Source organism: Scyliorhinus torazame, chromosome 4 (assembly GCF_047496885.1).
Source record: "Scyliorhinus torazame isolate Kashiwa2021f chromosome 4, sScyTor2.1, whole genome shotgun sequence".
Taxonomy (NCBI): domain Eukaryota; kingdom Metazoa; phylum Chordata; class Chondrichthyes; order Carcharhiniformes; family Scyliorhinidae; genus Scyliorhinus; species Scyliorhinus torazame.
Genome location: NC_092710.1, coordinates 188,690,562 through 188,717,070, shown reverse-complemented (window position 1 = coordinate 188,717,070; position 26,509 = coordinate 188,690,562). Strand labels below are relative to the sequence as shown.

At 43.9% G+C, this 26,509-nt stretch overlaps 1 protein-coding gene across 4 annotated transcripts in view; it reads right to left on the bottom strand.

The window, feature by feature from the left end:
- The window catches only part of LOC140410645 (uridine-cytidine kinase-like 1), a 170,239-nt gene that overhangs the window by 82,853 nt on the left and 60,877 nt on the right, over positions 1-26,509 (bottom strand). For 3 of the 4 annotated variants that reach the window (XM_072499008.1, XM_072499011.1, XM_072499012.1), the window contains exons 6-7: positions 21,437-21,626; positions 4,634-4,695 (exon numbers count right to left, since the gene is read on the bottom strand). In XM_072499008.1, the coding sequence (XP_072355109.1) occupies positions 4,634-4,695; positions 21,437-21,626 (252 nt within the window). Of the gene's footprint in view, positions 1-924; positions 942-4,633; positions 4,696-21,436; positions 21,627-26,509 lie in introns of all 4 variants that reach the window. The other variant, XM_072499009.1, reaches the window with a different exon arrangement.

Genomic DNA, 26,509 nt, shown 5'->3' with positions numbered 1-26,509 from the left:
GCAACATCACCTCTCTTCTCCTTACCCCAAAAATCAGATTCGGGAAAATCAATCATAAAATCCTTCAAGATGTAATTTTTTCTGTATATATTTGGTTCACTAAAACACAATTCTTGGAAACTACAACCAACAATTTTATAGTAGGTGCTAATCAGTGTTTCATGAAGTTCCTCATCAAATGCCGGAGTTATATTGCAAAAATGGGATTATTTCACAATCAAGTTTTTTTAATTTGTTGCCGGTGTTGGCGATACTGCAAGGCTGCATTTTTTTGCCCATTTCTAGTATTCTAGAGAAAGAAACAATATGACATTTATTTAAATGATTTTGGACACAACCCAAGTGCTAGTTATTTAGATGGTATTTTGCAATTTCACAGGTGCTATACGTAAATTATGTTTAATATACTTGAACACAAATGCAAATTAGATTGTTTATAATCTATGTTAGTGGAATATAGTGATATTTCTGCACCAAAGAAGTATAAATCTATGGCACAAATACAATGTTTAAACCTAGTTTACAATATTCAGATAAATAAATTTGGAAAATGTTCAGTTATATGAAATAAAATTGAATTATTTGAAAGCAAAACTGATTCAATACTCAAAAGATCAGCTTTAGATAGTTTGGACAGAATACAGCATTTTCTTTTTAAAAAGACAATGTAGGCAATTAATTAAATTTGAACACAGGAAACATACCATTGAAATAACCAGTATCTGTATTTGGCTTTCTGCATTTTAATATCTTGGCATGTTATTAAAAAGGAAGGAGGAAGCATTTGAAACAAAGACAGACTGAGGCACATAGAAGATCTAGTCAGACAACATTTTTTTTTGAAAGGCCATCAGTGATGCCGATGGCTTCCTCATGTTCCTTCTCCCTTTTTTCAAACTGAAAACATCACTCTTTTTGTCATACCTTACAGTGATTTCACGCTGTGGTGATTACAGTAAATTCGTTCAGGATTTATCAAGTATTTCATTACCACACATGGGAGGAAAGAAATAAAAATGAAAGTCATTCTCATTTGCGGGATCATTCAATATCAAGCTGCAACTGTTCAAGTACAAAAAAACAATCTGTATGCATTTTGCCATGAATAAAGCCCATCTTCACTTTCTTTTTGATTGATATTATGAAGGAGGATATTCTTCCTAAAATATTCCATTATATATTACCTCATGTTGATTTTTCAGTAGCTGAATTTCCATATTGCAAATAATTTATTTCTTATGTCAAAATGTTTAATGTAATATAATCTGTGGCCATTGTTTTCAATTCTATTTTATAATATTCAGTATTATAGATTTTTACTAATATTTTGCATGGTAGAGAAGGTTAAAAAAAATACATACTACATTCAGTGATCAAAAGGTTTGAAACAAAAATTCTAAATGTCATGTTAATCAAGAAGATGCTGTATAAAAACAAACAAAATTAACAAAAAATGTCACGTAAAATGTTGCTTTGGGAATTTAAAAGAAACAGCTGTACCTAAACAGTGATAGTACATTCAAAGTTAGTTAAGATTACCTATCTGGCTTATTTATTCTTAGAAGAATAGAATGTAGATAACAAAATGAAGAGTGGTCAAATTTATGCAAGATTAAAATCAGAAAAGGGAAAGCCTTCCTTTAAGATGTTTTTGATTGATGACACTAGAAGCAGGCTGTATGTAGTATAAAAAGATAGCCAACAGGTATGCCAGTTCTTATTTGCAAAAGTCATACGCAGGGTGGAAAAAATAACTAACAAAACACCCTCCATACAAAACTTGGGAGGATGATAGGATGGTAGTGCAGTTCAAGAATGTTTATCTTGTAAATGAAGACTATTCTCCAAACTAGATTATCCATAATCCGGTATTCTCCACATTGAGACAGACTCAAGTAGTACTTAAAAGATGGAGGAGTACTTCAAAAGGAAGCCTCGATAACCACTTACATTTCAATGGCTCTTTTAGGTGATAAAATGTGTCACATCGCTTTATAGAAGGGAGTGTAAAAGCAAATGGAAGAGAAAAATGGCAGAGGGTTTTGAAGGTCAAGAATTTAGTTTTAAAAGATTCCTTTAAAAATGGGAAACAGTATTATATTTGAGAATATATGCAAAGACATTTGAATGCTTTGGAACTAAAAGTGAAATGGAAAAACAACGGAGGATTTTGAATTTTGTGGTTTGGAGATGAAGGATGGGGAAATCAGCAATGTTTTCAGTGTAGAGAAAACATTCTCTACATTGAGAATGCGTCTTTCAGCAGCAATGGGGGAAATGGGCAAAATTAGATTTTAATATTGTTCGGAGGTGGAAATAAGCACTTTGGGGATAGAAAGTACAGGAGAATTTGGGATCAAGCAGAACTGTTAACATTATACACAGGTTAAACTACAACTTGCTGTCGTGAACGGAGACAAATACAGGAGCTACAGTCTGAATTTTTGAAGAAGTTGATGTTTCCTGGAAAGCATTCTGACGTATCTACAAGTCACATGAAAGCAGGGAATATGTTGGGTATCTGGTAAGAACAATACCGTGTATACAATTGATATCATCAAGAGTCAGCAGGTAGACACTAGCTCAATCGCGCTTAAACTCTACCTACATTTGCTTATATCAAGTAATAAGAGATCTTTAACTACATTTAAAAGGAGCGTATGAATGGAATAAGTGGGCCAATGGAAAAGTCTTTGGGAATCCCACGGTCACAAAGCAAAGCAGTGATAAACCATGGTTTAAGCAATCAGCTACTTTACCAAGAAGGTTCAGAGTGGGACCAAGCAAGATGTTATGCCACAGAGTTGTGACATGAGAAAGAGGTGGTGGAGAGGATGGAATGCTCAATTGTGTCAAATCATAGAATTTACCGTGCAGTAGGAGCCCATTCGGCCCATCGAGTCTGCATCAGCCCTTGAAAAGAGCACTCTACCTAAGCCCATACCTCCACCCTATCCCCACACTTCCACCCTATCCCCACCTAACCTTTTTTGGACACCAAGGGCAATTTAGCATAGCCAAATGATGAGAAGTAAATCACAGTTTTAGTCATAAACGACATGATTGGAAGCTTTGACCAAGACTGTCACAGTAGGTTATAAACCTGATTAAAGGGATTTAAACAGGCATCAACAAGAAAGGTGGGCGTGGAACTTGATGATAATGGCATGTTTGAAAATCTTTTTAAAATAACAGAGCTTAAAGATGGGCAGAAGATGAGGGGTAGACTATCTATGGAGTAGAATGATGTCAGTTTTAGACAGTGGAAAAGGGGAGCTACTAATGATGTCAGTCGCTGTGTTGCCAGGCGTTCGGTGGAGGAAATAGGAGACAAGTCTCAAAACAAGCCAGACCAGGGGCGTGGGGAGTAAAACAGAAGAGAAGGAAGCAGCATAATAATCTTCGATCAGGGTTAGTCAAGACGAGAGCTGAAACCATCATCACTCAGTGGAAAGGAAAGCTGGGTGAGGTGTATCGGGAATATCAGAAACACTACATCCATTTTGTGTCGTTGGTGTTAAATTTTACTTGAATTTTAAAACATCTGAATGGAGGCCGTCTTTATGTAATTTTAATCCTAAGAAAATCTGGTTACCTGCCATCCCACTTTGGCAATGTGTTTAGGATGCTGAATGAAAACAATTGTAACAACTGTAGTAACAGAAATTATGGCAATGCTGCTCACCAGTTTTCCAAGCTTTGCTTTATTTGAGAATTCAATTTGTTCCAGTCTTATCCTGGCTAATTTCCAGCCTGTGAAGCTTCATGTCAGAAGCACAAGAGCAAATAATCTATTCTTGTATCTTTTGATTAATTAACATCACGTGTACTCATGGTTTAGCACAGGGCTAAATCGCTGGCTTTGAAAGCAGACCAAGGCAGGCCAGCAGCGCGGGTTCCCGTACCAGCCTCCCCGGACAGGCGCCGGAATGTGCCGACTAGGGGCTTTTCACAGTAACTTCATTTGGAGCCTACTTGTGACAATAAGCGATTTTCATTTCATTTCATAGGAATTGATCTCCTTACGAATCTCAGATTTTAGGATAATTGGAATGCAAATATTTTGTAACATTAGCTTTATTTTATTCTTTCATGGGATGTTGACATCGCTGGTTGGGCCAACATTTATTGCCCATCACCAATTGCCCTTGATTAAGTGGGTCGGTGCAGATTCGATGGGCCGCATGGCCTCCTTCTGCACTGTATGTTCTATGTTCTAAGTGGCTTGCTCGGCGATTTCAGGGGGCACTTAAGAGTCAACCACATTGCTGAGTCTGGAGTCACATGTAGGCCAGACCAGGTAAGGGCAGCAGATTTCCTTTCCTGAAGGACAGTAATTAACCTGATGGGTTTTTATGACAATCAGCAATGGTTTCATGTTATTCACTAGACTTTTAATTCCAGGTTTATTTTGTCGTATTGGCCTTGGCATGTACCGTTATGGAGAGAAGAGCATACATTCATGGCAAATATCTTAGTCAATGTAACAATTTAATTGTGGGCATGTAATAATGAAAAGTGTTACTGTGATTTTCAAAATAAAAGATAAACATGCAAGAAAACGGTTTTATTAAGGATATGCACATTAAGTAAAGGAAAAAAAGACAGATAAATAGTCATGAGCCATACCTACCTTTTCAAGCTGACTGTGGACATGCTGGACAATAAGGTCAAGAGCAACAAAGTTTTCTCCACCTGATGAAAGAAATGTGAAATTTTACAAACATATGGGCCCAGATTTTAGGGTCAGCAGTTAAGTGATGGTGCTTGCTGCTGATCTTAACAAAAGATGCCCATAAAGAACCAACAAGGTGTGTGTGAAATAATCACCTTTTCTGATGCCAATCAAAGGTGATTATAATTTAACAAAAAACAAAATTAAGATTGGGAAGTGCACATGGGATTAAAATGGAAATTGAAATATTGTAAACTTTTAAGACTATTTCTGATCAAAATCTATGGAATTTTTAGCATGGAATGAAGAAAATTGACATTCCACAAATATAGAATTAGCTTTTCAGGGACAGAGAGAATGTTAATCAATAATTCGGATTTAGGACAGCACGGTGACACTGCTGCCTCATGGTGCCGAGGACTTGAGTTCGATTCAGACCCCGGGTCACTGTCCGTGTGGAGTTTATACATTCTCCCCGTGTCTGCGTGGGTCTCACCCTCACAACTCAAAAATGTGCAGAGTAGGTGAATTGGCCACGTAAATTGCCCCTTAATTGGAAAAGTTAAAAGAAATAATAATAATTTTGACTTAGTACACCATTAAAAACCCATGTATACATCATTCACCAAGATTCAATACTTTCATTGGTTTTCACAAAACAAATATACCATTCAATATGAAAACTCTCAAATTCAGCGATGTTTGCTTGATTTCCATCAGTGAGCACTTCAACCGCATATCCTTTGGCGGGACGGTGAATCACCGATAGCAACTACTGGATTCATTCATGTTTAATGACATGTGTGCAGACACCAGAGGTTCAGTTTTACAGAATAACAATGATGAATATTTACAATTTTGCTATCATTGCATCGCAAAGTCCAGGCCAATAATTCAGTATAGATTGGAAGATTGGTCTTATTTTTAAATTACAAGCTGCAACTAATCGACATTTTTTGAAACTGAATATGACGAACAAATATGTGGCAATATGATAGTTAACAGATATCCAGAAGCCTCTGGTCTTCCAAAAGACAGATCAGGTATAATGAAAAGATTCCAGCAAAATTTGATTATATGGCTCACCTTGCATTCATACAAAAGTATAGTTTATCTTGAAAAGTATCAAGCAGCTGAAGTGCTGACTACTTGGAAAATAGAACAGTGACATTCCAGTCAGATAATACCATATGTGAGGGCTGATTATGTGGTTCCATCACACTGGCAACACAACAGCCTGGGCTTCAAACACAAGTAACATGGTGACTTTGCAACATCAATTAAAATGTTAAGAGTATACCTTCTGCACATATTGACCCAGATGTAGCGAGTGCAACCAAAGTCTGGCCTGCAATAAGGATTGCTGAGGTAATTTAAAGATAATTAAAACAAATAACCTTAGTGACAGTTCTTCGACTTCAGAAATACTGAAAATAGTCTTTTAAACATGCTAGTTTTTTTTAAGCACACTTTTGAAAGGCTGTGTGGAGAAAAGGGGAAAGAAATGCCAGAGAAGATAAACACAAGACTGAGCCTGGTGGCACATGGTCAAAAGCACTATTCAAACTTACTCCGATGACTGACAAAACGGATATGCTACTGTAAGAGGTAGATACGGTGGTTTGCACTGCTGCCTCACAGCACCAGGACCCGGCTCAGTTCCAATGGGTGACTGTCTGTGTCGAGTTTGCACATACTCCCAGTGTCTGCTTGGGTTTCTTCCAGGTGCTCCAGTTTCCTCTCACAGTCCAAAGCTATGCAGGTTAGGTGGATTGGCAATGCAAAATTATACCTTAGTGTCCAAGGATGTGCAGATTAGGGGGTTAGAGTAGAGGAGTGGGCCTAGGTAGGGTGCGCTTTCAGAGGGTTGGTGCAGACCCTCTGCACAGTAGGTATTCTATTTAACAAGAGTGGGAGCCCTGTTTGGCTCTCCAGGGCATCCTCCTGACAGAGCAGCAGTGCACCATGTATAAAACCTCTAAGATCCAAGAAACTTTCACCAGGTAAACAGCCCAGGATTATATGCCACAAAATGCTGTTAACAAACCTGTTCCAATTATTACTCGCTCATGTACATGCTTCACACGATCATACAGAACTTCCACTGCATTTAGTGCACACTATACATTTAAATTAGAACTTGTAATTGAAAATATTACCACAAGTGTTTCACACATCCGTGTATAAGTGACTGTGTTTATGTCAAAATCATTTGAAGAGCGCCTTCGGGCTGATCATATGGCAGTCAATGACTATTGTTTGAAAAGCACCAGTGCAGTTATACTGGGCAGCTGTGCCATACTGTTTAGTTAGTGGGAAAATCTATTTTTTGAATGCTATTTCCTCATGGCCAGGCAGGATAATATTGATTTTAATTAATTCATTTATTTTAAATGGAATGAAAGTGACACCGACAGGTCTATAGCTGCCTACATCTGTTGTTTCACCCTTTCTGATTATGGTGTCTATTATGACCCCCAAGAGGGACAGAGCTGTATAACAACCACTTCCCCTTCTGCACACCCAAGACTGAGCTACTCAGGTGACTAGGAGGCGGAGCTCCCTCCTAAGTGGAGGAGCTCCCCACAGAATATAAACCCCGACCTGGAAGCAGTTCTGGGAAGGAGACCCTGCGGGGAGTGGAGTGAATATTGTACTAGTGTGGAATAAAGAAAGTTGTACCCAGTCAGCCTGGCCCCTCGTGGAGTCTTTGCTTCTGACTACAACATTGTCCATATGGGGCAATTTCCAATTTGCTGCTACTTGTCCCGCTATCAAGTGCCCACTCATAATGGTTGTCAAAGTTTCACAAATTGCATCCTCATTTCTTACAGCATCATGGGATAAGCTATTGAGGAAGATTGGATGTTTTAAGGTGGGCTTAAGTCAAGCCTCTGCCAAGTCACTTAGATCAACTGATTTTAACTTTAGGTGTTAATACAATATGACTAACTGGCTGACAGTACCAGCAGCAAACTCCCAGCACAGCTATTCCATGCAATTTTAGTACTGCTCACAAATTAGGATATTTGAAGTCCTAATGCAGCTCTTGAAAACGGAGTTTGCATTCTCTAAAGTTCATCATTCTTTCCATGGAGATGGAGTGGTTTGTAGAGCAGGGATATTGAAACTTTAATGAACCACAAGCAATTACACCTTCAGCCAACTATTGAAAATCTCAACCAGGGACTTCCGGTTGCGGCTATGCGGAGCTACGTCGCACGTTCAGCAGCTCCCGCCAGAAACTAACTTTTGGGCTCTTTTTAGGGCCCCCAGCGGCATTTGTTCGACGGTTCCCAGTGTGGGAAGGTGACAGTAACATTTCCCCGGCACTATATGGATTGAACCAGGAGTGGAGCGGTGAAAAAAGTAGTTTTGGAGCAGCGAAAAGTGCGAGGGAGGAAAATCAAGATGGCGGCGGGTGGAGACCAGGCAGCATGGGCGCAGTGGTCGCAGGAACAGCAGGAGTTTCTCCGGCGCTGCTTCACGGAATTGAAAGCAGAGCTGCTGGAGCCGATGAAGGCTTCGATAGACAAGCTGCTCGAGGCCCAGAAGGCCCAAGGGGCAGCGATCCGGGAGGTGCGGCAAAAGGCCTCGGAGAACGAGGACGAGAGCCTGGGCCCGGCGGTGAAGGTAGAGGCGCATGAGGCGATGCATAAGAAATGGCAGAAGTTCGAGGACATGGAGAATCGGTCGAGGAGGAAGAACCTGCAGATTCTGGGTCTCCCGGAGGGAGTGGAGGGGTCGGATGTTGGAGCGTAGGTGGCCACGATGCTGAACATGTTGATGGGCGGGGGGGCCTTCCCGAGGCCCCTGGAGCTGAAGGGGGTCCACCGAGCCCTGGCGAGGAGGCCCAAGCCCAACGAGCCGCCGCGGGCGGTGCTGGTGGGGTTCCACCACTTTGTGGACAGGGAGTGTGTCCTAAGGTGGGCAAAGAAGGAGCGGAGCAGCAGGTGGGAGAATGCAGAGGTCTGGAGAAACCAGGACTGGAGCGCGGAGATGGCCAAGAAGAGGGCCGGGTACAATCGAACTAAGGCGGCTCTGCATCGGAAGGAGGTGAAATTTGGAATGTTGCAGCTGGCGCGACTGTGGGTCACTTTCAAGGACCGCCACCACTACTTTGAGATGCCGGAGGAGGCGTGGACCTTTATCCAGGCCGAAAAGTTGGACTCGGATTGAGGGTCGGTTTTGCGAGGGGCTGTTGGGAGGGCATTGATGTGAGTGTTGTGTTTTGGAGGATGTTCTGTTCTGTTTGGTACTGGGTTTGTTTTGGGTGCTGGGTGGGGCAGGGTGAAATGGTTCGTAGTGGGGGTTTGGTGAGAGTGTGGGCGTCGGTGGTTGGAAGAGGGGGCCCCATTGGGGGGGGGGGGGGAGGGGAGTGGGGAGGCCCGAGGTGGGGGAGCTGGAATCAGGCCGCGAAAGGGATCTGCGCCAGAGGGGGCGGGGCCGGCTTGGTGGAAAGTGCGGGCTTTTTCCTGCGCTAGGGAAGGAAGGGGCGGGGTCGGTGGTCGGGGTGGTGCTGGATAGGAGCGCCCGCTGATGGACAGGAGGGGGAGGGGAGATTCTCACACTGGGGGGGTCGATGGGAGTGGCGGGAGCGGCCGGGGTCAGCAAGAAGTCAGCTGACTTGCGGGAGTGCTATGGGGGGAGCAACGCAGCTAGAGGGGGGACCTAGCTGGAGGAGGGGGGGGGGGGGGGGGAAAGAGAGAGACTGAGTTGCTGCTGCATTGACCAAAGGGGAGCTGGAGCCTTGAGAGAGAGTCGGGGGTCTGCCGCTGGGGAGAACGGAGAGTGCGGGAGGCGCGAGCACGTGGCTGGCCTAGAAAGGGAGATGGGTAATCGGCCGGGGGGGTGGGGGATGGGGGTGGGGGGCAGCCCCCTGATCCGGCTGATAACTTGGAATGTGAGAGGCCTGAACGGGCCGGTCAAGAGGGCCCGTGTGTTCGTGCACCTGAAGGGACTGAAGGCAGATGTGATAATGGTCCAGGAGACGCGTTTGAGGGTGGCAGATCAGGTTAGGCTGAGAAAGGGGTGGGTAGGGCAGGTTTTCCACTCGGGGTTGGACGCAAATAATGGAGGGGTGACGATTTTGTTGGGGAAGCGGGTCTCGTTTGAGGCGCTGATCATCGTGGCAGACAATGGAGGTAGGTACGCGATGGTGAGTGGTAAGCTGCCGGGGGTGCGGGTGGTCTTGGTGAATGTGTATGCCCCGAATTGGGACGATGCTGGATTTATGCGGCGCATGTTGGGCCGGATTCCGGACCTGGAGGCAGGGAGCTTGATAATGGGGAGGGGGGGTTGACTTCTTTGTTTTGAGCAGGGCGCTGATCCCGAGGGTGGTGGACACGGAGTATTCGGCCATAGCCATCTCAGACCATGCCCCGCACTGGGTGGAGCTCGAGCTAGGGGAGGAGAGGGACCAGCGCCCGCTGTGGCGCCTAGAGGTGGGTTTGCTGGCGGATGAGGTGGTGAGCGGGCGGATCAGGAGGTGCATTGAAAGATACCTCGAGGTTAACGATAATGGGGAGGTGCAGGTAGGGGTGGTCTGGGAGGCGCTGAAGGCAGTGATTAGGGGAGAGCTAATCTCCACTAGGGCCCACAAGGAGGGGAAGGAGAGGAGAGAGAGGGAGAGGTTGGTGGGGGAGATTTTAAGGGTAGATAGGAGGTATGCAGAGGTCCCCGGGGAGGGACTACTCAAGGAGCGACGAAGCAACCAGGCCGAGTTCGACCTATTGACTACCAAGAAGGCGGAGGTGCAGTGGAGGACGGCGCAAGGGGCAATGTATGAATACGGGGAGAAGGCTAGCCGGATACTGGCACACAAGCTTCGGAAGCGGGAGGCAGCGAGGGAGATTGGGGGAGTTAGGGATAAAGGGGGGAACACGGTGCGGAGTGCGGTGGGAATAAATGGGGTATTTAGAGACTTCTATGAGGGGCTGTATAGGTCTGAGCCCCCAACGGAGGAGGGGGGGCGGGGATGTGTGTTTTCTGGACCGGCTGAGGTTCCCGAGGGCAGAGGAGGGGCAGGTGGTTGGGCTTGGGGCACCGGCAGGGCTGGAGGAGCTGACTAAAGGGCTGGGGAGTATGCAGGCGGGGAAGGCACCGGGGCCAGGTGGGTTCCCGGTGGAATTTTACAGGAAGTATATGGACCTGTTGGGCCCACTACTAGTAAGGACTTTCAATGAGGCGACCAGTGTGGGTCGTATAGGCCAATCTCACTCCTCAACGTGGATGCAAAGCTGTTAGCGAAGGTGTTGGCTACCAGAATTGAGGACTGTGCCCCCGGGGGTGATCCACGAGGACCAGACGGGTTTCTTGAAGGGAAGGCAGCTAAACACCAATGTGCAGAGGCTCCTAAATGTAATCATGATGCCTGCAGTGGAGGGGGAAGCGGAGATAGTGGCGGCTATGGATGCGGAGAAGGCCTTCGATAGGGTGGAGTGGGGGTACCTGTGGGAAGTGTTGAGGAGGTTCGGGGAGGGGTTCGTTAGTTGGGTTAAGTTACTGTACGAAGCCCCGGTGGCGAGTGTGGCCACAAATCGGAGGAGGTTGGAATACTTTCGGTTGTACCGGGGGACGAGGCAGGGGTGCCCCCTATCCCCACTGCTATTTGCATTGGCAATTGAGCCTTGGGTGATGGCTCTGAGGGAGTCCAGGAACTGGAGTGGGCTGAGGGAGGGGGGGATTGGGATGCCGGAGGTGATGCGGATCCTCAGGGAGTTTGGAGACTTTTCCGGGTACAAGCTCAACATGGGGAAGAGTGAGCTATTCATGATACACCCAGGGACCAGGGAAGGGGGATAGACGAGCTTCCACTGAAGAGGGCGGAAAGGAGTTTTCGGTACCTAGGGATCCAGGTGGCCAGGAGCTGGGGGGCCCTAGACAAGCTCAACTTGACGAGGCTGGTGGAGCAGATGGAGGAGGAGTTTAAAAGGTGGGATAGGCTGCCACTCTCCCTGGCGGGTAGGGTTCAGTCGGTGAAGAAGACGGTGCTCCCGAGGTTCCTTTTTATATTCCTGTGCCTCCCCATCCTGATCCCCAAGGCCTTTTTTAAGCGGGTCAGCAGGAGCATCATGGGGTTTGTATGGGCGAAAAAGACCCCAAGGGTGAGAAGGGTGTTTCTGGAACGGAGCAGCGACAGAGGAGGGCCAGCGTTGCCTAATCTGTGTGGGTACTACTGGGCTGCCAATGTGGCGATGATAGGCAAGTGGGTAATGGAGGGGGAGGGGGCGGCGTGGAAGAGGCTGGAGATGGCGTCCTGTGTGGGCACGAGCCTGAGAGCGCTGGTGACGGCACTGCTGCCGGTCCCGCCGACAAGGTACACCCACGAGTCCAGTGGTGGCGGCGATCCTCAAAATTTGGGGCAGCGGAGACGCCACAGGGGGGAGGCAGAGGCTTCGGTGTGGTCCCCGATCCGAGAGAACCATCGGTTTGTCCCGGGGAGAATGGGTGGGGGGTTCCTGAGCTGGCACAGGGCAGGTATTAGAAGGATGGGGGACCTGTTTATAGATGGGACGTTTGCGAGCCTTGGAGGAAAAATTTGGGCTCCCCCCTGGAAATGCCTTCAGGTACATGCAGGTAACGACGTTTGTAAGACGGCACGTGAGGGAATTCCCGCTGCTGCCAGCATGTAGGGTCCAGGATAGGGTGCTCTCGGGGCTGTGGGTTGGAGAAGGCAAGGTCTCGGTGATCTACCAGGAGAAGGAGGAGGCCTCGGTGGAGGAGCTGAAAGGTAAATGGGAGGAGGAGCTGGGGGAGGAGATAGACGAGGGTACATGGGCGGACGCCCTGGGTAGGGTAAATTCTTCCTCCTCTTGCGCCAGGCTTAGCCTGATACAATTTATGGTTCTGCACAGGGCGCACATGACTGGGGCAAGGCTGAGTTGGTTTTTTGGAGTAGAGGACAGGTGTGTGAGGTGTTCGGGGAGCCCAGCAAATCACAGCCACATGTTCTGGGCGTGCCCAGCTCTGGATGGGTTCTGGAGGGGCGTTGCGAGGATAGTATCTAAGGTGGTAATCACCCGGGTTAAGCCGAGTTGGGGGCTCGCACTATTTGGGGTATCGGACGAGCCGGGAGTGCAGGAGGCGAAAGAGGCCGGTATTCTGGCCTTTGCATCCCTGGTAGCCCGGCGGAGGATTCTGCTACAGTGGAAGGATGCGAGGCCCCCAAGCGTGGAAGCCTGGATCAGCGACATGGCTGATCTGTGCAAGGGTTCTTCAGACGGTGTCAACCGTTCCTAGACTTTCTAGCGGAGCGTTAGGAAGTGGACAGCAGCAGCAGCAGCAACCGGGGGTGGGGGGTGGGGGGGTACTTTGTGTCTACTACTGTGTTTATTATCGTTTAATGTGGGGCTTGTATATTGGGGGAATACATGACATAAGATGTTTATTTATGCGTTCTTTGTTTTGTCTTAGTTCTGTAAGGGGGGGAAATATGTAAAAATTTGAATAAAAATGTTTTTAAAAAAAGAACATCTCAACCAGTATGTTAGCTTCACACATGAGAATGTTCAGCTTCTTTTCCATCTAAACTGGGTTTTTTTCATTTCAACGTCTTGCTTGCATGTGATTTGTGTGGTTTCATCCCACCTGTAGCAAAAGTTTCAACCATTTGCAAAATACAGCTGGATGAAATGGCACCAGCCACTTGCTTTTCCCATCCTCAACAGACAGAACGTGATGAAATTCCTTGGGGTTTAGTTATATCCGTAGTTTACCAGTATATCGTCAATGCAAATTTATCAATTAATTCTGTTATCAGAGGGCATGTTATAGGAAATTAAGTCAGAATAGAGAGGGTCATACATTGCATCTAGATGTGGATTATTCACCGCTGTAACAGCATGCTTGGAATACAAGACTTGTTTTGAAGTACATTTTTTAATATTACAGTATGTAAAGTCATCCAATATCCCTCAGGAAAAATCTTTTGATTATACTGGAGGAAAGATAATTGTCACTATGTAGCCTTTGGACACCATCAAGACTGGTTTCCATATGCCAAGGAAGTATTGCATGGAGAGGTTAGTGCAGTTCACACATTTAAACATGCATCAATTGGGCACAGTTTTGGGCAACACACCTCAGGAAAGGTATATTGTTAGGTGAGGAGTGTTGAGCATATTCACCAGAATGATACCTGGCTAAAAAAAATAAAATATTATGAAGAATGGATCTACAGACAAAGCTTGCATTTTCAGTCATAGAGAAGATTAAAGGGTGGGAGTAAAAATTAACTAGCACAGTAGTTTGGGTCCAACGGCTTTATACAATATATGAAACTACATGCAAGACTATCTGTGGCAAGACCACTTTCTGAGCTTGGTCAAAGTATGCTTTATCTAGAATCAATCAAACTCTTTATTACTCCACCAGCATATGAAAGGTGCAGAAAGTAGTCGATAGTGAAACATTTATAGATTTATTAAATAAATATGGGCAAGTATTTACATTAATTGGGGCAGCACGGTGGCGCAGTGGTAGCACTGCAGCTCACAGCGCTGAGGTCACAGGTTCGATCCCGGCTCTGGGTCATTGTCCGTGTGGAGTTTGCACATTCTCCCTGTGTTTGCGTGGGTTTAGCCCCCACAACCCAAAGATGTGCAGGGTAAGTGGATTGGCCACGCTAAATTGCCCCTTAATTGGAAAAATTGGTACACTAAATTTATTTTTAAAAGTATTTACATTAATGAAGAAACTACTCGTTATTTTTCTAGTCTACTTTTCCAGAAAAAATAATCAATGTCGACATAGTAGCACAGAGATTCAGACTGAAATTATGGCCTAATTTCTACAATTCTCCAAACTCACAGGACATTGCGCCCTGTTCTAGTATCAATAAGCACTTAACAAAGAACTGGAATGTAGCTGTTGTTGGAATTAGTTAAGTAAAGATTACACTACACATCTACACTATACTATTAGTTCAACTATCTCACAACTACTCGTTCTTGCTCTTTTCCACTTTCTCCATCTATCTCCCAGAAGTCATAGATTATCATAAAATTTACACTGCAGGAGGCCATTCGGCCCATCGAGTCTGCACCGGCTCTTGGAAAGAGCACCCTACCCAAGGTCAACACCTCCCACCCTATCCCCATAACCCAGTAACCCCACCCAACACTAAGGGCAATTTTGGACACTAAGGGCAATTTATCATGGCCAATCCACCTAACCTGCATATCTTTGGACTGTGGGAGGAAACCGGAGCACCCGGAGGAAACCCACGCACACACGGGGAGGATGTACAGACTCCGCACAGATAGTGACCCAAGCCGGAATCGAACCTGGGACCCTGGAGCTGTGAAGCGATTGTGCTATCCACAATGCTACCGTGCTGCCCCAAGTCAAGGAGGTATGTGATATTTATCTGGTTGCCCTATAGCACCATCTAGTGACTAGAGTAGTAACATTACATTAACCATTTATGCACTTTAACATATCCACATATTGTGACATCCCCCTTCCTTTGAAAAATTTGAACTTGTATTCAAATATATATACACAGGTACTGTATGGAAATCGTACAATAACGATCATTAAAAGTTACACACAAGTTAAATCAAAGCTTTGACAAAGGGTCATCTAGACTTGAAACATTAGTTCTTTTCTCTCCCTATGGATGCTGCCAGACCTGCTGAGATTTTCCTGCAATGACAAGGTAGTCTTTGCCTTGAAAGTAGAAAACATTCATTCCTACTTTAGACCATGGAATTGTAACAATATCCATCATTGTGAATTTCTCTTTCTGTTGAACAGACTTATTTCTTTGATAAATGTCACATTCGGAAACATAATTTTCAATGTTCAAATTGATGCCAGGCCAATACACGGATTGCCTTGCGTGTCACTTACATTTTGCAATACCCTGGTGTCTTTCATGGATCTGGGTGAGAATCTGTCCTCTCAACTATTGACTGACTATTCTATCCAGTTTGAGTAAAAATCAATTTACCACAGAGGTCATCTTTAACACTTCTGAAACATCATCCTTTGCAGTTCATTCAGTCTTAATTTGACATCAGAAACAGGTAGTGTGTCAGCCAGCATGTCAGCTTGAGCTTCTATCACCTGCACAATATCTGGAATCTTATCTTCATGTGATAAGGTGTCGGCAAGGATCAGATCTTTTCCTGGAGTATATACTAGACTAAAATCATATCTTCTTAGTCTCATTAGCATTCGTTGCAATCTGGGTGACATGTCATTTAGACTCTTGTGAATTATATGCACAAGCAGCCCATGATCAGTCTCAAGCACAAATATAGGTAGACCATAAACATAATAGCGAAATTTTTCAACACCCGTCAGCAGACCAAGACATTCTTTCTCAATCTCTACGTAGCGTTGTTCTGTGGACATCATGGCTCGAGAAGCATATGCTACCAGTCTCCACAGGTCATTTGAATCTTCTGCAGAACAGCTCCTATCCCACCTCGACTTGCGTCCGTCGAGATCTTTGTCTCCTTTGTAGGATCAAAAAATGAGAGAACTGGGGCTGTGGTCAGTACGGATTAGGTCGGACCACTCATTATCATGTTGTGAAGTCTAAGAAAAAGAAACATTTTTCTTGATCAATTGTCGGAGAGCTGTCGTCCTGGAGGAAAGATTCAGAATAAATTTGCCAAGAAAGTTGACAACTCCAAGTATTCTCAAGACTGCTTTTGTCTTTCAGAACAGGCATTTTGCGTATAGCTTTAACTTTATCACTGTCCAGTTGTACACCATCCTTAGATACAAGATCGGGCAGCACGGTAGCCTTGTGGATAGCACAATTGCTTCACAGCTCCAGGGTCCCAGGTTCGATTCCAGCTTGGGTCACTGTCTGTGCGGAGTCTGCACGTCCTCCCCGTGTGTGCGTGGGTTTCCTCCGGGTGCTCCGGTTTCCTCCCACAGTCCAAAGATGTGCAGGTTAGGTGGATTGGCCATGATAAATTGCCCTTAGTGTCCAAAATTGCCCTTAGTGTTGGGTGGGGTTACTGGGCTATAGGGATAGGGTGGTGGTGTTGACCTTGGGTAGGGTGCTCTTTCCAAGAGCCAGTGCAGACTCGATGGGCCGAATGGCCTCCTTCTGCACTGTAAATTCTATGATAATCTATGATAATCTCCCAAAAACTTCAGTTTGGAAATCCCAAATTGACACATTGTTGAGCTTCAATCCAGATGAATCAATGCGTTTTAGCACTTGTAGTAGTCTGGAATTGTGCTCTTCTGGTGTTGCAGACCAGGTGATAATATCAATGTACACCTGTATCATATTAATACCTTCTGTTAAGTTTTCCATCACTATAATGGAAAATGTCTGAGGCAGAGATGATTCCAAAGGGCATACGATTAAAAAAATACCCATACGCCGTATTAAAAGTACAGAGCTTTCTGCTGGACTTATCAAGTTGTAGCTGCCAAAATCCTTTTGAGTCATCTACTTTTGAGAAAATTTTTGCATGCGCCATCTCTCTTGTAATTTCTTAGCATTTAGGAATTGGCTAGTGCCCTCTCCTGCTATTCTTGTTCAGATCCTTTGGGTCTATATTCAGAGATCACTATTAGGCTTTCGTTAGGAACTAACCCAAACCGTTGGTTCAGTTACTTTGGATATGATGTTCAGTTGCTGCATACAATCAAGTTTCTGCTTGAGACGTTCTTTGAGAGGGGCTGGTACTCTTCTTGGAAGATGTATTACTGGTGTTGCATTTTCTTTAAGGATATTTTATAGATAAACGGTAACATTCCCATACCAATAAACACATTTGGAAATCTAGCAAGGATGTCCTCTATTATCTTGCTGTGAACCAACACATCGATTGGCACTGTGAATTCTTTTCACAAGATTCAGCATTAAACAAGCATCAACACCTAGTAGAGACGATTTATTGGCATCAACTATTTCAAATTGCACTGGCAGGTGGATATCATTATTACTTACTGTTCGACAACACGATCCTCTTGTGCAAATGATGTTACCATTGTAGTCCCTCAATTGGCATTCAGTAGCTTTAAATCGAGGAGGAAACTGTACTTTAGAGAGGGCTAATTCAGTGATCAACTTAGCATGAGCTAAAAAAAAAATTTGGACCCATTTACTCTTAATGATACATTCCAATCTTTCTTCATATGAACAGATGATATCTGCTTCAAATGTTGTGTTTCAGCATTATCATTCTTGTTGACTGCATCAACAAAGAATGTGACTTCTTAATCGTATTGTTGTGCATCAACATCGGATGGAGACATTTTTTCTTCATTTGATCCGTGTTGCATACTTTGAATCTTCATGGCATTGTTAAAAGAGCTTTTTGTTTTAATCGGAGGCTTTTTTTTTTTACTTGAACAGCACTGTGAAGCGTAATGATTACGTTTGCCACAGTTCGCGCATACTTTCCTGATGGCTGGATCTTTTTTTCTCTTGTGGACGTGGCCATAACGTCAACCACGTTGTCTTCTTTTGTGCCTTTTTCCCGGGATTGCATTTCTGCATACTGACTGGCAAGCGCACTTGCTCGACAAAAACTTATTGGATCTTCTAACAATAAATTGTGCTGCCTAAGGAAACGCTCACGAGGTTTTTCATTTTTAATGTCAAACACGATTTGGTCACGGAAGAGAGAATCTGTCAGCATAGAAAAGGTGCAAGTCTGCGCTCTTAAACAGAGATTTGTGAAGAATGAATCTACCGATTCGCCTTTTTGTACCTATTTTTTAAACATATATCTTTCATATGTTTCATTAATTTGAGCCTTACAATGCAGATCAACCTTTCCATTACTGCATTAAAGTTTTTCTTGTTGCCACTATCTTCAAAGCGAAACAAATTAAACAGTTCTATGGATTGTGATCCAGCCACAGTGAGAAACAGTACAATTTTCCGCTGGTCACTGGCTGACTCTAGAGCTGAAGCCGAGAGATACAACTGAAACTGTTGCTATAATTCTCCAATTTATTTCTAGTTTACCAGAGGTTTTGAAGTGTTTGGGAGTCTGCAGACCTTCCATCTCTTCTTGTTTCACTCTGTGCTTCTAGATTTTTTTGAAGATTTTCTTCTCTTGAATAATTTTTGTTTTGACGATCTTCTTGCTAATCTAACTAAAAATAAGGAACAAACAATACAGCACTGGAACAGGGCCTTCGGCCCTCCAAGCCTGTGCCGATCATGTGTCCTATCTAGACCAACCGCCTGTATTATTCTGTACCCCGTCTGTTCATGTCTCTATCCAGATAAGTCTTAAAGGTTGCTAACGTATCTGCCTTAACCACCTCACTTAGCAGTGCATTCCAGGCCACCACCACCCTATGTAAAAAAACTTACCCCACACATCTCCACTGAACTTATCCCCCTCACCATGAAACTGTGCCCCTGTAATTTTCATTTCCGCCCTGGGAAAAAAGCTTCCAACTGTTCACCCTATCTATACACCTATAATTTTATAAACTTCCATCAGGTTGCCCCTCCGCCTCCATCTTCCGAGGGAGAACAATCCCAGGTTATTCAATCTCTCCTCACAGCTAATAACCTCCTTACCAGGCAACATCCTGGTAAACCTTTCATGTATTCTCTCCAAAGCCTCCACATCCTTCTGGTAGTGTGGTGACCAGAATTGGACACAGTATTCCAAATGTGGCCTAACCAACATTCTGTATAATTGTAACATAATTTGCGAGCTTTATTACTCGATACCCCGTCCTATGAAGGCAAGCATGCCATATGCTTTCTTTACCACCATTTCCACCTGTGCTGCTATTTTTAAGGATCGGTGGACCTGCACGCCCAGATCTCTTGTGTGTCTATGCTCCGGATGGTTCTGCCATTTATTTTATAGCTCCTACCTGAATTGGATCTACCAAAATGCATCACCTCGCATTTGTCAGAGTTAAATTCCATCTGCCATTTCTGCGCCCAATTTTGCAGCCCATCTATATCCTGCTTTCTCTGACAATCTTCATCACTCCGCAACCTTTAGCAATCACTCCTAGTACCATGTGTGTTCTTTGTTTTTAGTTCTTTCAGGATAGTTTAAGAAACAAAGCTAATTTATGACACTACACTGAATTAGATTCAAACATATTACGAAGGAATTAGTAAAGTAAAGACTACACTACACATATACTATTAACTGTACCATTAGTTCAACTATTTCACAACTACTCTGTCTTGCTCTCTTCCACTCTCTCCATCTATCTCCCAGAAGTCAAGGAGGCATGTGCGGCTGGATTCTCCGCCGGCAGGATGCTCCATTTTGCCGGCAGCCCGGGGGTTTCCCGACGGCGTGGGGCTGCCCCACAATTGGAAACCCCATTGGCCGGCCAGCATAACAGAGCATCCCACCAGCGGGGTGAAGAATCGGGAATGTGGCGCGGCAGGGCGGAGAATCCAGTCGATGATATTTATATGGTTGCTCTATAACACCATCTAGTGACTAGAGAAGCAACATTACATTAACCCTTTTTTTTGTACGAAGTCTTACAACAAACACCAGGTTAAAGCCCAACAGGTTTGTTTCGATGTCACTAGCTTTCGGAGCGCTGCTCCTTCCTCAGGTGAATGAAGAGGTATGTTCCAGAAACACATATATAGACAAATTCAAAGATGCCAAACAATGCTTGGAATGCGACCATTAGCAGGTGATTAAATCTTTACAGATCCAGAGATGGGGTAACCCCAGGTTAAAGAGGTGTGAATTGCATCAAGCCAGGACAGTTGGTAGGATTTCGCAGGCCAGATGGTGGGGGATGAATGTAATGTGACATGAATCCCAGGTCCCGGTTGAGTTCCGCACACGAGTGCGGCCTCAACCGGGACCTGGGATTCATGTCACATTACATTCATCCCCCACCATCTGGCCTGCGAAATCCTACCAACTGTCCTGGCTTGATGCAATTCACACCTCTTTAACCTGGGGTTACCCCATCTCTGGATCTGTAAAGATTTAATCACCTGCTAATGGTCGCATTCCAAGCATTGTTTGGCATCTTTGAATTTGTCTATATATGTGTTTCTGGAACATACCTCTTCATTCACCTGAGGAAGGAGCAGCGCTCCGAAAGCTAGTGACATCGAAACAAACCTGTTGGACTTTAACCTGGTGTTGTAAGACTTCGTACTGTGCTCACCCCAGTCCAACGCCGGCATCTCCACATCATGGCTACCTTTTTTTTGTGTTTTACAATATGCACATATTGTGACAGAGGGGAGGTCAAAGGGTAAATACATGCTACTTATAAATACTTCAATTTCTCTTTTCTCTTCTGGACAACTTAGAAATTCTAAACAAGGTCCGAAATTTTAGGATCATTAGTTTAGTGAATAAAGTCAAATTCCATTTTTATTACACAAAATTCTGGGGTTTTCAAACTAGTACTTTGGAGGTTATGTTATACAATTTTTTCCAATGCATCACTGAAGAAGTAGGTATCATGGACAGATCAGTTATCAGTAGCACCGCTAATAAGTAGAAGCAAGCTAGTTGTCACAGAGAAAATAATCTAGCAGTAGGACTCCATGCAGATGTGGCATTGCCTCTGGAGAAGATGGTCAATTTACAAGAAGTCAGCAGATATAAATTTTATGACCCAGAATTCAAAAGTCCCAAGGTTAAAATTCCTTTCCTTGAACCTCAAGTATAACTTATATATGTAGAACACTTACTTTAAAAAAAAGATAAACACTTGCACAAAAGAAGCCAGGTACATTTTTCAAATTCTTATATTTGTCAGTTCAATAGTTGAACTAACTAAATCCCAGTTAACTGTGTAGGTGATTCTTACCTCGAGGAACTACAATGTCTGACAGCTGTACTGTTGGCTCTATGTACTGCTCAAAGGCAGGCTTGACAAACTTGTTGTACAGTTTGATGACACCAACTATATCCCGACCCCTCTCGGATATGTCTCTTTTTAAGCGTCGGACAAGTCGTATGTCAGAGTCAGTATCCACAAAAACTTTCATATCCAAAAGCTGAAGACAAAGACAAAAGTTATTATAATTCTAAAGAAATTCCACCATTTTTAATGAGTGAAAAGTTTGCCCTTTTAACTTACATTGTCACTACATTTATTCTACTGACACCATGAAACCCATCAATACAAAGATATGCCTGTGTATAGATATTTATAGAGGCAAAGTTCACAGGTTAACTAGCTAGCAGAAAACAAACCAAATCATAGAATTATACAGGAGGCTATTTGGCCTAACATAATATGCATCGTTACCATTAATTATTGTACCCTGCAAAGAATGCAGGTGGGTTTTGAATTATTCATGAAAACGTAGCAAATTTGCATAAAAATACTGTTTTTTCAATCTTCCTCTCCCATAAAGATAACCTTGTAGAAATTTCAGTAAGGATAGCAGCAACCAGGAATTTAGAGTATATTTTTTCTCTCTCCCTAACCAGGAACAGAGATGACAGCTTCCAGTGTTAAATTATAAGTATATAGCACACGATTAATCCTTGCAATCCCATTAAGTATTGGATAAAATTGCGCCATTTTTGAATTGTCTTTATTTAACATCTAAGGAAAAACCAAAAAATATAACCTCTGTCTTTGCACACTGCGATATAAATAGCACCCCATTCTTCAACTTTTCCCCCCAATACCTTGTATCAAGTATTGATCACTACAATCCCGAACTAGAATCGATTTTGTTTCTTTTTAAAGTTATCTTGCATTGCACAACTAACATACATGTACATATGATCTATCCATTGGTGAATCTTTAAACCAGGTCACTTGACATTCACATACCAAGTTTTTATTCCAATCTAAATCTTTTTTGCAGATGTAATGAACCAACATTAACTTTAACACATGCAATGTGCACATAGTCATCTAAGTCAAAGCCTTCAAAGCAAAATTATCAAATATGCTATTTTTCCTAGCAATTCTGACTTTTCGTGGGCAGTAATTTATAAAGTCACTTTAATTTATATACAGGAATAAATATTATTCCAACCTATATTGAGAAAAACAATCACTCATGGATTCATGGGGTAATGTTAAGCTTGCAGTATAAATCTCCCTCTTATTATCTTTGCCATGATATTTGATTTATATTTATATTTAGTACAAGCAGCTACGGCTGAACTTTTTGTTCCTAAAATCTCTAACGTAAAGGGAAAGAACTACCTAAACTATTCTATTGATTGAAATACACACTTTAACACTAATGTATACACAATGTGTATCTCCTTTGTAAAAGCCTTTTTATTTAATGCTTTTACTTTCAATAACAAGGCACCTGGCCAAGCATGGACTAATAAAGAGGCAGCATGAATTTTTGAGGATAAATCGTATTAACTTGGCTGAACTTTTTTGAATAGGTAACAGCGAAGATGGATGAGGGTAGTGCAGTTGATATGATGTATATATGGACCTTCAAAAAGCCTTTGATAAAGTGCCCCATAAGCTCGTTGATAATATGGCAGCCTTTGGGATAAAAGAGTCAGGAACACACATTGAAGTTTTGGCCAAGAAAAAAAGAGGTATGGCTCAGGTACAAGCAGATGGAATCAAGGGAATCCCAGGGGATACAGGAGTATACTCAAGAAGGAAATTAGGAGGGCAAAAAGGGGTTGTAGCATTTACAGTGCAGAAGAAGGCTATTTGGCCCATTGAGTCTGCACCGGCCCTTGGAAAGAGCACCCCACTTAAGCCCCACAACTCCTCCCTATCCTCTTTATCCCCGTAACCCAGTAACCCCACCTAATCTTTTTGGACACTAAGGGCAATTTAGAATGGCCAATCCACCTAAACGGTACATCTTTGGACTGTGGGAGGAAACCGGAGCACCAGGGAGGAAACCCACGAAGACACGGGGATAACATGCAGACTCCACACAGACAGTGACCCAAGCCAAGAATCGAACCTGGGACCCTGGAGCTGTGAAGCAACTGTGCTAACCACTGTGCTACCATGCTAACCATTAGGTAGCTTTGGCTGAGAGGCCAAGAGGATTAAGGTGAATCCAAAGGGATTCTTTAAGTATATTAAAGGAAAAAGAATAACTAGAGAGAATAGGACTCCTCAAAGACTAAAGTGGACACATACGTGTGGAACCGCAAGGAGATGAGCGAGGTTCTCAATGAATATTTCTCCTCTGTGTTTACCGTGGAGAAAGAAATGAAGAATTGGGAACATGTGAAGGTTAGTAGCGATATATTGGGTACAGTTCGCATTAGAGTAGAGGTGGTGATCGACTTATTAAAATTTGTGAAGGTGGATAAATCTCCTGGCCCTGAACAGATATATCCAAGAACATTGCGTGAGGCTAGAGAACAAATTGCGGGAGCCCTGGCTGAGATATTTGCATCATCGTTAGCCACGGGTGAGGTACGAGAAGACTGGAGGGTAGCAAATGTTGTGCCCTTATTTAAGAAGGGCTGCAAAGGAGAATTATAGACTGGTAAGCCTAACATCTGTGGTGGGTAATTTACTAGAGAGAATTCTGAGTGATAAGTTACAGAGGCATTTGGAAAGACAAGGTATGATAGGAGTAGTCAGCACGGCTTTGTGCATGAGAGATCATGCATTAGAAATGTGTTAGTTCTTTGATGAAGTGACCAGGAAGGTTGATGAGGGCAGGGCAATAGACATAGTCTCTATGGACTTCAGTAAGGCCTTTGATAAAGTTCCAAATGGTATACTGCTCTGGAAGGTTAGATCACATGGAATCCAGGGAGAGCTAGCAAATTAGATATACAATTGGCTTGATAGTAGGAAGCAGAGAGTAATGGTGGAAGGATGCTTGTCGGACTGAAGGCCTGTGAGTAATGGTGTGCCTCAGGAGTCAGTGTTGGGCCCATTGCAATTTGATAACTATATCAACGATTTGGATGAGAATATACAAGGCATGATCAGTCAGTTTGTAGATGACACTAAAATAGGTGGTATTGTAGACAGTGAGGAAGCTAATCAAAAATTGCAGCAGGATCTTGATCGGCTAGGGAAGTGGGCCGAGAAATGGCAAATGGAGTTCAATACGGATAAGTGTGAGGTGTTGCATTTGGAAAGTCAAATCAAGGTAGGACTTTCACGATGAATGGCAGGAACTTAGTATTATGGAACAGAGGGACCTTGGAGTTCAGGTGCACGGTTTTCTAAAGGTGGAGTCACTGGTAGATAGGGCAGTGAAGGCAGCTTTTGGCATGCTGGCCTTCATTAGTCAGGGCATTGAGTATAGAAGTTGGGAAGATATGTTGCAGTTGTACAGGATGTTGGTGAGGCCACACCTGGTGTATTGTGTTCAGTTTTGGTTGCCTTACTATAGGAAAGATGTTATTAAACTGGAGAGAGTGCAGAAGAGATTTACAAGGATGTCATTTTGCCCAGGGTCGGGGAATCTAGAACTAGAGGGCATAGATTTAAGAGGGGAAAGAATTAATGGGAACCCAGGGAGCAACTTTTTTTACACAAAGGGAGTGAGCTACCGGAGGAAGTGGTTGAAGCAGGGACATTGACAACATTTAACAGGCATTTGGACAGATACATGGATAGGAAAGGTTTAGAGGGATATGGGCCAAATGTAGGCAAATAGGGTTAGCTTAGATGGGCTTTTTGGTTGGCGTGGACAAGTTTGGGCCGAAGGCCCTATCTCCATGCCGTAGATAGATTCTATGATTCTAACAACATGGATACAAAGGGGTGAATTCTCGGCCTTCCGCCGCAAAATCCGCAGACGGGGTGTGTTGCTGGTGGAATAGAGAATCCCGCGGAGAATGCATCCCAAATGATAAAAAAACAGTTGAACTCTGTTTTTTGGACTAGAGGGAGGTATGGGTGGCACAGTAGCATAGCGGTTAGCACTGTTGCTTCACAGCACCAGGGTCCCAGGTTCGATTCCCCGCTGGGTCACTGTCTGTGCAGAGTCTGCACGTTCTCACCGTGTCGGCGTGGGTTTCCTCCGAGTGCTCCGGTTTCCTCCCACAAGTCCCGAAAGACGTACTGTTAGGCGAATTGGACATTCTGAATTCTCCCGCTATGTACCCGAACAGGCGCCGAAGTGTGGCGACTAGGGGCTTTTCACGGTAACTTCATTGCAGTGTTAATGTAACCCTACTTGTGACACTAATAAAGATTATTCATTATTATTATTATAGAAGTTTCCGAAATTCAGTACGAGGACTACTGCTGTTTTTAACATATTCAGAACACAAAGTCACAGATGACACAAAGTATAGTAAATAAAAGGAAGATGGATAACTTAACGGAGCAGGGAAGGTTAACAAAGCAGTTAATAAAGCAAGTGGGATCCTGAGACTAGAGGATTAAAAGCACCAGCTGGTGTATTGTGTCAAATTCTGGGCACCAAAAGACCATAGAACATAGTGTGAAAGGAGGCCATTCGGCCCATAAGGTCAGCACCGACCCACTTAAGCCCTCATTTCCACCCTATCCCACTGACCCAATAACCCCTCCTAACTCTTTTGGACAATAAGGGCAATTTATCATGGCCAATCCACTTAACCTGCACGTTTTTGGACTGCGGGAGGAAACTGGACCACCCAGGGGAACCCACGCAGACATGGGGAGAACGTGCAGACTCCACACAGATAGTGACCCAGCAGGGAATCGAACCTGGGACCCTGGAGCTGTGAAGCCAGTGCTAACCACTGTGCTACCGTGCTGCCCATAAGATATAGGAGCAGAATTAGGCCACTCGGCCCATCGAGCCTGCTCCGCCATTCAATCATGGCTGATATTTTTCTCATCCCTATTCTCGTGCCTTCCCCTCATAACCCATGATCTCCTTACAAATCAAGAACCTAACTATCTCTGTCTTAAAGACACTCAGTGATTTGGCCTCCACAGCCTTCTGGCAAAGAGTTCCACAGATTCAAC